Consider the following 11,570-nt stretch of genomic DNA (forward strand, 5'->3'; position numbering starts at 1 on the left):
CTTAATTATGCAGGATTAATATAATTTAAACAAATGAGTTAAAAAAAAATTCACCCCCCTCACAGTTGTCATGAAGGGCAAAATTAGCCGTATAGACCAAAACCACTTTTTGTACCAGACTGTAAACATGTGTTCTTCTGCTGTAAAGTTGGGCATTTTAACATGGGGGAGATACAGATTTGACTCCCTTCTGGAGCCTGTCTCTAGTGGCCAGTCGATGAATTGCAGTTTAAGTCACGTCTGCGTTGGCGCGGGAGGTTGCCACTTGGTCTATACTAGTAAACTCCCAAACTTCTGGAGATTTTTGACATATTTGTAGTATTGCTCTTCTGGGAAAATGGACCAGTGCCCAGTTGCATAAAGCACCTTAAGTTTTTCCCTCAAGTATGATACTTTTCCCTTACCTAAGAGAATAACTTAAGGGTGTTGCATATAATCTCTTAAACGGTTCTCTTAGGTAAGGGAAACATTTAAGTGTTTCACGACAGCGATCCTGGATTCACGTTATAAAAAAACGTCTAATTCGCGTCTTGTTTGACGCTTGAACTTTGAATGCATTTGCGCGTCCAAAGCGAGATGGACACGCGTAAAGTGCAAGTGTTTGAAGCGAAATTGACGCGCGTCCTTTTGCGCTTTTCATAGTGGTTGTGTGCGGCCGCGAAATTGAAAAATATGTTATTGTGTCACGTAGTTTTAAGAGTTGTTCAGTCGAGAATGTAGTTGTTTAAAGCTCAAATCTGTGGTTTATTTGTGAAGATAGCACCTATTTAAAAATGTTGCGAGATCCCGACGATCGCATCGCGCTCATGTAACCCGCCTGGAACAGCCTCACCTCGGCTAGCCCTCCTGACTTTTGCCGCTGGTAAACGAGACATGTTTAAATTCACAATCTATAGCTTCGGTTCTATTATATGAAACATATAAGTTAAAAGACTTATAACGTCAAACGACTTCTTTAATTATGTGAGTTTTTCTTCATCTCATTCAGAAATGTACGTATGACTGCAAGTGTTCAGCGTCACAGTGGTTGCGATGTGTGACGGTCAAAACGGTATTCTTGCATCAATTTTCATCGCTAAGATGGTCCAAAGGGTTCTCCCTATCCCTAAAAATTCTTCTTGGCACATAATGATCTTCAGCTGGTTCCATAAATTCAGCCGTCGTCTTATTTTTGTCCGCGTTACTCTTAAGGTTACGATTTCCAAACCTTAAGTTATATTTAGGGAAATGAACGTTAAGGGGTTTTATGCAACGCTTAACGCTTTTTAAGGGATTACTTTGGTGAAAAAACAGCATTTAAGGGAAATTCTAAGTGTTTACGACGTTTCACTTAAAGAAACCCTTAAAGCTACACTGAGTGATATTTTCCCCCATCTAGTGGTGAAAAGGTATATGACCATCCAGTGAATATTAGTTTCTGTTCCTCTCAATTCCGATTTCGTTTTAACTCCTACGGTGGCCGATTTAGTCCAAGATTAACATGAATTCCAGTTCGACCTCGTCCACATTCGACACGGTGCCATCGAGTGTTAAAACGCGAAAGGCGAAGCTTGAATTTACGGGTATGTCCCTCTTTTGCTAATGTACTTTCAAGATGGAGGGGCAACATGGCGACCCGCATTCAAACCCCTCACCCGTATGTATTTTCAATGGCATATTATAAACTTACAAGAATACTTTATTACTTGAACGAAGTAAATATACATTAATGAGCACATATTTTTGAAAGAACTGAGTGTTTTTAGCTAAGAATAAACTAAAAAAGTTACACAGTGTAGCTTTAAGTAACATTTAAGGGTTTTTTTCTGCAACACCCTTTGGTTTAAGGGAAACATAAGGGCGAACTTAAGGGAAAACTACACTTAAGGTGCTTTATGCAACCGGGCACAGACCCCTCACTCAATACCAAGTAGTATAAGGAGATTGGCTATTTAAAAAATACCCTTTGATATGTTCATCCCCAACCTCCGGTTTCATTAGGAAATACATCAACACACTAAAGAAATTTGTATTAATTTCATGGGGTCTTTAAACCACCTTCACCTGCTGCATCATCCATGACATCATTCCAGCTGCTGCTTCTGATGGATGCTTCAAAGTCATGTCTGCTATTTGTCATTATTGCTTGAGATTGGCATGTCCCTTGCTTAAAATGGAAAAACGTGCCGTTTCTTTTGTTTTCGTGGCATGAATGGTGATATCCATCTGCTGCTGCCCACTCCTACAGCTCTCCTGATGTGTGCGTTTACACTGCCCTCTAAAGGACAAACGATAGAATCTCACTGCATTAGTGAAAACATCACATGATCTTGGCAACTTACTCCAGGAAGTCAGCTGGTAGTCTTCACAGGGCTCTTGTATTGGGAGCCTGTTTGGGGGGTAAGCCTGTCTCAATCTGATTAGATGGTCGCTGTCTGATTTGCAGGCCATGAATCAGAGGACAGCATGTCTACACTGGCAGGCCGTCGTGGAATGAGACCTAAAATGATGATGCCCTTTGATGCACAACCCCCTCAGCGTAAGTGTGTTATCCTGAACCAGGGACCGGACACCCTTAATTTGATCCTAATGTTTCAGTTTGGATATTCAACAGTTTATGCTCTTTGTAATAACATGTAGTCCTCAAACAAGGTTCCCTGAGTTCATTATTGTAGTTGTAGGCCAAAAAACATTCTCTACTCAAGTGCATGGACGCAAATGACAACACAAGCAAAATTTCACATGTTGTTGCATTTCGCAATGTGTCTGAATGTTCAGGTCAACTCAAATTTGGCCTACCCAAATTGAAAAGCTTCCCTAACCCACATACAGTGGTCTCTAAATACACAATTTCTGTGTCATTTTACAGGAAACCCTTGGAATTTACATAAAACACTGCTAAAAGTGATAAACATGTAAGTATATGTTGTCTGAGCTGTAATAACACCCCCAAAAAAGAGGCGCTTTTAGATTTTTTGGTTATAAATTCATTTTTGAAAGTGTATAACTCAGGCCCTGTGTGCTCTAGCACCCTGCAGACAGTTCTGGCTGTTTCCACTAGAGGGCAACATATACTTGAAAAAAGATTTTTGTCTGTATCATGTTGTATGCTATATTTATTCAAATGGATCTGAAGCGAGGAATATTACCTTTTTTTTATGTAATTTCCGCCTATCCAGATCTCTCTAATATACAAGTCTCCCCTTATACAGTGGTATAAATGCAATATCCCAGAGTTACAAGATTTGTTTTTCCCGTGTTTGCTGACATAAGCTGGAAACAGCCCAAACTGCCTGCAGGGTGCTAGAGCACACAGGGCCTGAGTTACACACTTTCAAAAATAAATGTATAACCAAAAAAATCCAAAAGCGTCTCTTTTGTTGGAGGGTTTCTTACAGCTCAGACAACATATTCTTAAACGTTTATCACTTTTAGCAGTGTTTTATGTAACTTCATAGGGTTTACACCTGTAAAATGACACATTGTGTATTCAGAGACCACAGTATGTGGGAAGCTTTTCAATTTGGATAGGCCAAATGCAGGCGGAAATGGTCCCAATTTAGTGTAAATAAGTTACTTTGTGTAAAACAAATGCCAAAGAAAGTAGACACACTAAGCTTTCAAATGGTACCACATATGAGGTCAGAGCTCCTCCACAGACATTTAACATTTAAAGTATATACTTGATGACGTCATTCAGGGTCCTTTGAGTTTAAGAGGTGAAACTGTCTACATGTTTATAGTTAATTACTTAACTAAAACAGGTAACTATCCCCCCCTTGAGTACAGAGGTTTCTTAGCACCACAGCAGAGTTGGCCAAGCATTTGCGTCTGCATTTGTATACTTGTCTAGAGTATGTTTCCGGTCTTACAATAATTCTCTAACCTAGCATCATAGCATGTCTTTAAGTCTTTGTAGTTCTTTGTTTGCATGAGCAGATGTTATAGATGCACCATGCTCGTCATAATCTCATAGCCTTGTGTGCGAGGTCTAAACCATGCCGCTTTATTATGTGTGTCCATTCGCAGCTGTGATTAGTGCTCACCCCATCCATTCCCTCGATAACCATCACCATCATTATCACTTGGGCAGCCTGGCCTCGCCGACACGTGGCTATCTCCACCACCAGAGCAGCACACGGTCCACCCCCATCTCTCATCTAGACAGGGCAGAGTCCACAGGTGAGAGTGCAGTACTGGGGCTTTGGGAAGGCCTTGATCACCCCTGGACACAAATGTGTTAGTCCATTCCATATGAAGCTGGAATATGTTCTGTTTTTCCTATCAAGATGGTTGGTGACCAAGGGTTTGTAGTGAAACTTTCCTTATGGAAAGGCCACTTTTCATTTCTTGAAATACACATTTTATAACTTAAATTGGTTGCTGATTCATGTTGGCTTCAACATGGTATGGCCTGATTAAGGTTGCTTACGTGCAAACCCTGAATGCCTGGCAGTATGCACGATGTGCTGACCCAGGTGCTGTTGTAATTACAGAGTCTGTAAGGAACACCCCTAGTGCCGACCTGCTCCCTCCGTCTGGGCAGCCCTCCTGCACCACTGACCTTTCAGAGACAGACATTAGCTACCACAGCTCAGTCACTGAAGAGGAGCCAGTGTTCGCTACGCCCACAGCACATGTTCGTCCCACGCACCCACTCAAGAGTTTTGCAGTGCCTGCCATCCCAGCTCATCCCATGTATGACTCCGCAGCATTGCCCAGCACTCCATTGCTTTCTCAGACAGGTAAGTTCCCCTTTAAACCAGATATGTACATCTGTCCAGGGTGATCCAATCTGCAGTGTCTAAAATAATGGCATTTAACATATAAAAGATGTTTAACATAGTCAGGTACATTAATTGAAATGAAAGCTAATGTATTCGTAATCTCATTGGCGGAGTTATAATATCTTTAAGCTAAAACAATTATTGCCCTAACTTAAGATATAAAATGAGAGCGTGTGTAGCATAAGTAATGTTCGTGGAATATTGAGCATAAACATATAGAGTGAGAATATAATAGGACCTAGAATAGAGCCTTGTGGGACACCACAGTTTAGAGCTGATGAATATTAAGGTAAATGCTGATGTAAAAGCTGCTGTCTTTTAAATACAAAACTAAGTAATGCCAGTACCTTGTACAGTTGCCAGTACCAATAGTTGTCAGACTCCAAATGAGCCTAGACATATACAGTGAGAATATAATAGAAACTGAAATGAAAGCTAATCTATTAGTTATCTCATTGGTGGAGTTAGAGGATATAAATAATTGCCTGTTCCAATACTTGTAGCATAAACATATACAGTGAGAATACAATAGGGCCTAGAATAGAGCCTTGTGGGACGCCACAGTTTAGAGCTGATGAATATGAAGACAAATACTGATGGGAAAGGTTCTTTTTCTTAAATTGAAAACTAAGTAATGCCAGTACCTTATACAGTTGCCAGTTCCAATAGTTGTAGCCTAAAGCCTTGTTTATACTTTGGCCTGGCTCCACAGCGCGAGTCTCCGCTGACTGCGCTCGCTCCTCCCCAAACGGACGAGGCGTTTATACTTGACACGCTCGCCGTTGTACTTTTCTTTGAAACGACAGAGGGCGACTCGGAGTAATTGTTCTGTAAACCATCAGGAAACCGCGGCGAGAAGAAGTAATGTACACACTTGACAATATTTATTTTAGTACACTTCATCAAAATCCCACACTACAAAAGAATCGTGTAAACCTTGATATTATTACTTGTGACATTAGAACAAAATGTATGTACTAAATTAACAATCTCTTAAATATTTCCTAATTTCACACTAAACATTTTCACTTGGTTTCGTTAACTTTTTTTATTAAACATGGATCTTTATTTTCAATAAAAGGGATTATTTCTAAACTAATTTTGTAAACCTAAGCAACTAATTTAGACACTCAAACTGGGTGCCGGTGTGATGAGACGTAATGCTTGGCTAGATTCGCCTCAAACTCGTACATCTTCGGATGCGGAGCCATGCGTAAAGTTACAAAAAATGCGCTGCACACCGTCACACGAAACGGGGTCTCACGCACTCAACGCACACTACCGCCCACTCTGCAACTACGTCATTTTTGCCATGCTGCACCTTCACGCTCGTGCGGACGCGTCGAGTATAAACCAAGTTTAAACCTATACAGTGAGAAAATAATAGGACCTAGAATAGAACCTTGTGGAACGCCAGAGTTGCTGAATATGCAGGCAAATTCCTGATACTGATTAAAAAGTTTATGCCAGTACCTTGTACAGTAGCCAGTACCAATAGTTGTCAGACTCCAAATGAGCCTAAACATATACAGTGAGAACATAATAGGGCCTAGAATAGAACCTTGTGGGACGCCACAGTTTAGAGCTGATGAATATGAAGGCAAATACTGATGGGAAAGGTTCTGTCTTTTAAATACAAAACAAATGTATGCCAATACCTTGTACAGTTGCCAGTTCTAATAGTTGTCACACTACAAATGAGCCTAAACATATACAGTGAGAATATAATAAGATCTAGAATAGAACCTTGTGGGACGCCACATTTTAGAGCTGATGAATATGAAGGCAAATTCCTAATACTGATGGAAAAGGTTCTGTCTTTTAAATAAAATAAACTAATTTATGCCAATACCTTTTCCAGTTGCCACTACCAATAGTTGTCACACTCCAAATAACCCTAACCGTATACAGTGAGAATATAATAAGGACCTAGAATAGAAACTTGTGGGAGTCCACAGTTTAGAGTTGCTGAATATGAGGGCAAATGCCCAATACTGTTAAAAAATAAAATAAACAAATGTATGCCAGTACCTTGTACAGTTGCCACAACCAATAGTTGTCACACTCCAAATGAGCCTAAACATATACAGTGAGAATATAATAGGACCTTGTGGGACGCCACAGTTTAGAGTTGCTGAATATGAGGGCAAATACTGATGGAAAAGTTTCTGTCTTTTAACTAGAAAACTAATTTATGCCAGTACCAATAGTTGTCACACTCCAAGTGCTCTAAAAAGAACTTCATGGTTTGTGCATCTTAATGATGAACAGTACAAAGTTTCATGGTTAAAAAGGAGAAAGACAGACCCTAACTCGTGCGTTTGTTTCAGGGCCTCACTCAGTTAAAACAGCCTCTATCGGCACATTGGGAAGGACGAGAACTCCTATGCCTGTCATAGTTCCAAGTGCACCGGATGTCTCGGATGGCAGCAGACTTCATGAAGATGCAGGGAGTGTGAGTACTCTTGTTTCTTCTGTATAAAGCTCTGTACTACAGAGAGGATAGAACACATCAGGAATATATCATTCGCTTCCATGTCTCTTTACATTTCTTGTGATTTTACAACAAACCCATGTACACTTGAGTCATTTCTTTTGAACACTTTTGAAGTAATATGCTTATGTTGTAATTATTTCTGGTCAAGCCCAGGAGATAAAACTATTAAATATAGTTATTTATAAAGTGGCAATAAAATGCATCTAAAATATTAGATGTTAAACATCTGCTCCAAAGAAAATGTGTTTTATCCAATTTATTATGATAGGGTTGGTAGAAATGACTTACTTGCTACATTTGGCATTGCGTTTACATTAAGGATGCACCGATATGAACATTTTGGTCGATACCGATAACCGATAATTCTTTATATTTGAAAGCCGATAACCAATATATTGGCAGATAAATCTAAATCCAAATTTTTATGTAAATTTTGAGAGCTTGATTACAAAAACAAAAGTCTCAGCATTAAAATCCATGTCCTAAACACACAATTATGATGTCTTTATTATAATCTTATGTAGCCTATATGACAGACTTGCGCTGCAAACTGTATTTTCCTTTTTGAAGTGATTTCAATCATATTTCAAGCAATTCAAACCCATCATGGTGAACAGTGCGCATCTGTAGCTGAAAGAAATTATGTATTATTTATTGGCTTTTATATATATCGTTCAAAATTTCTTATCAAAGCAATAACATTAAAACTGAACATATATCGGCCGATACCGATATGGTGGCCGATATATCGCGCATCCCTTTTTTTACATATATGCGTTTTCATCATTAAGCATCAAACCCTATGACATAGGACACTGATTCATTAGATAAGGGACAAAACATGTTTTAAAATGTTAAAAAATAAACACTACATTATTAAAAATGTGAATTTTTGTAGACAAAGGTCTCAGATAATGAACCATGTAAAGGAACAGGTTTTTTTCTAAATATTTTTTCTAAAAAATTATATTTGTTCAGTCCATAACTTAATTTGTAATTTGACAGCATGCTAATTTAATTGTATCTATCCAAAACAATGTCAAATCTTCAGTTATGTAATACTGGTGTTCAGTAAAGGATCTAAATCATAAAATAAATTCTCTGTTTATTTTTTGTTTTATTTTCACACTATTATGAACAACCCAGTTTCTAAATTCCTTATTTCTCCTCCGTCATTTTAATGTTAAACATATATCACTAATGCAGGTAATTAAGACATAACATCATGCAGTTCCATTGATGTTTTAACATTTTTACACAATAAATTGAAAAAAGAATAAGACATTTCTTTCAAATTGAACAAAACCCTTCACCTGACGGTGTAAAATACTGAAGGAGTTGGGTCGAGCTGAGGCCAAATATACAGTATATGAGAATTATGACACAGCATTAGAAGAATTCCCCATATGCAAAACACTTTTTAAATCACATTATACAGACTTTTGGAGAGCATTTGTCAACGATCAGACATAAAACCTGACGGTGTTGACAATATAAAAATGGCAAGATTTATCCCACGACTATTTACAAGGCTGTGACCGCAGAGACTTCAATATTGTTTGTTTAAAATATTACAAAATCTATAACGTCCAGGACTGTGAGATCCACAATGAGCAGGAAATAGCCAAAGCTCCTCAGAGTTAAAGCTGCCCTTGACACTGCCTGATTTATTCAAAATTATAACACAATCCTGACGCAAAGTGAGGACACAACTTTTATAGCTATTTTTTAATGGAAAATATAATTCAATATTTACTTGTTGTATTGTTTGATATCTTAAAGATCTCCACCTTCTAATGTAACTGTGTTTTTTAATTTGTTACATTTTTACACTGTGACCTCATGCTGAGGACAGGTTGTTTCCAAGTATAGAGTGTGCTTTTAAAATAACACTAAATAAATGATTTAAAAGAATAATCAATAAATGTCCCGAGTATACAAATTTCCCTTAGATGTAACTTTTTATTGTATTGAGATTCTTTTTTGACATGTTTTGTCCCTTATCTCAAGAGTCAGTGAGGAGTATGTACTATATTACATACTATAATGTTGTATGGATACTGTTACATATCGAATGTATATGAAATGTACAACAAGGTAATGATATCATTTTAACATGTTTTTTCTTTTCTCTCAAACCTTTACCTGCTTTCCCCTTTTAACGGCTGTATTTATTGTCCGCTCATTACAATACATTTTTGAATTTTTGCTCGTTTAAACCAATTAAACCTGCTGAATGGATCTGGTTTATCCTGCATAATGCCCCATACTACCGCCCCCCCTCATCCATTACCACGCATGCGGCTGTGCTGTTTGATTTCCTGCTTTTCTTCCGCAGTTCCATTGACCATCCCCTATAAAGCCAATCCCCAGCTCACCCCAACCCCACCCCCCGCAGTAACCTTCTTCATCTCCTTCAGAATTACGAGACGGACGAGTTGACGGAGGAAATGGCCCATCTGGAGGGCTTAATGAAGGACCTAAACGCCATCACGACAGCCTGAGCACAATCCTCACAATAACACTAGACCTCACCTGCCACGGGGAGGACGTACAGCACGGAGGAGTTCTCAATCATTCGCTAAACGGAGAGAGAAAGAGAGCGAGACGGGAGAAAAACAATAACGTTCGGGATCCCTCGCTCGCTCTCAGGAAGGAGAAACCCATCCAATCGAGGACGGTGGACATTCTGAGAAAGGACACGCGGTTACTTCAACGATTTTTCTCTAAAAGTTTCCTTTTATTTTAGCGGAGACCGTTTGAAAAGACACCATTTTATTATCCTACGAAAAAAGGAAAAAGCTACAATATGCTGGTGTACGTGTTGGTGCTCGTCAGGCACGATTTACAGTGTTTCATTTGTGTCTTTTTTTGGGTATGTTTTTGTATCTATATATATTGCCCCCGTTCCAGTGAGGTGAACGTTGGACATCGTCCTTTTTATTTCCGCAAGGCATTTTGTATTAAGCGTTTCTCTTTCTCTTTTGTATGTCATATAATGTGCCATGTCTTATTATTTTCTTAAACATGTTTTGTATTGTTTTATATGCATATACACTTCTCGGTTTGTATATATATGTTTTAAACGGACTCGTGTTGTCACCACAGCAACGTTTTTGACCTCTCGTGACAGTTTCCGTTCAGTCAGAGACACGCTGCTTTTTCATTTGGCCATTAGAATGGATTTTTTACGGTCCCCTTTCAACTTTTGGCCTGTTTTAAATGGGAGTTCCCTTCAGATATGCCTTATTAAATTGGTGTGGAATGGCAGAAATCGGTATGTTTATCACACAACACTGTGATGTTGATTCCGGTTACTCGGGTCGATGCGACAACGTAGACCTCCATCACACATGCTGGACTTGGTGCTGAAACTCCAACCTTCAGGTTCGACACATGTAACTGATAAATGAATGAATTTGGTACATTGGAGAGTGCTTTATACGGTTTATTTCCTCTTGCTGCATTGGTCCGAATCCTTTTATCAGAGCTTACACACACTCACTGTGAGATTTTACAGGCCACAATCTTGGCACTCAATGCAACAGACGTTTATGCAGAACTCCCAGTGCTCATCTTTCATTTCTCATTATATTTCTTGTATTCGTTTCATATGAAGTACTTGTATAAAATCTCATTGTCCGAGGCAAAAAAAAACCCCCAACTGGTTTTGTTCTGTACTTTTACCCAAAGAAAATATGTAACAGCAATCATAATTTAGTTTTGTCTCCTCGAACATTTTCTTGAATGTCATTCTGGGTAAGTTTAGGAACATTGCTTGGTAAAAAAAAAAACAATACGACCTATTTGGGGTAACCGATCAAGTTGTAGACAGTCAAACCTTTATTGCACTTTTTCAACAATTTCAAGAAAAAAACATTTTTACATATCCTGTGTTTTGAATATAAAGCTCTATTTGTGTAATGTAGTGTCATAGTTTAGCATAGGCAGCTGGTCTTATTTGTTTTGCCTCTGGAATAATATTTGAGCGGCAGGTTTTACTGTGTTGCATATGCAGAATTCTGTTGTTGCTTATTTCTGTACAGATCTTCTCGCTGTCTCTAGAAATACTCTGTGGCTTTTTAAAAAAATATTCTGAAAACACTGCTTCGGCCTGTTTATTTACATGCGTCCTCTAAATATTTCGAAATCTGCTTTCATTTTCCAATATTTCCACACCATTTAACATATCTCTGACACAGGAGTTGGCTAATGTGATCATCAAACATTTATTTAAAAGGGTCCAATAATGCCCCTTTTTACAATATGTAAAATAAGTCTGATGTCCCCAGAGTGTGTATGTAATG

General features: G+C 38.5%; 1 protein-coding gene across 14 annotated transcripts in view; it reads left to right on the plus strand.

Annotated features, from left to right (window-relative positions):
* Window positions 1-11,361, plus strand: part of neo1a (neogenin 1a) — a 254,030-nt gene extending 242,669 nt beyond the window's left edge. For 4 of the 14 annotated variants that reach the window (XM_079806545.1, XM_079806551.1, XM_079806552.1 and 1 more), the window contains exons 24-28: window positions 2,426-2,518; window positions 4,009-4,161; window positions 4,476-4,724; window positions 7,097-7,221; window positions 9,684-11,361. In XM_079806545.1, coding sequence (XP_079662671.1) covers window positions 2,426-2,518; window positions 4,009-4,161; window positions 4,476-4,724; window positions 7,097-7,221; window positions 9,684-9,767 — 704 coding nt within the window. In that variant the 3' untranslated portion in view covers window positions 9,768-11,361. Of the gene's footprint in view, window positions 1-2,425; window positions 2,519-4,008; window positions 4,162-4,475; window positions 4,725-7,096; window positions 7,222-9,601 lie in introns of all 14 variants that reach the window. The other 10 variants (XM_079806547.1, XM_079806553.1, XM_079806556.1 and 7 more) reach the window with 6 other exon arrangements.
* Window positions 11,362-11,570: the final 209 nt, after the last annotated feature.

The sequence above is a fragment of the Gobio gobio genome (assembly GCF_949357685.1).
Source record: "Gobio gobio genome assembly, chromosome: 2".
NCBI lineage: Eukaryota > Metazoa > Chordata > Actinopteri > Cypriniformes > Gobionidae > Gobio > Gobio gobio.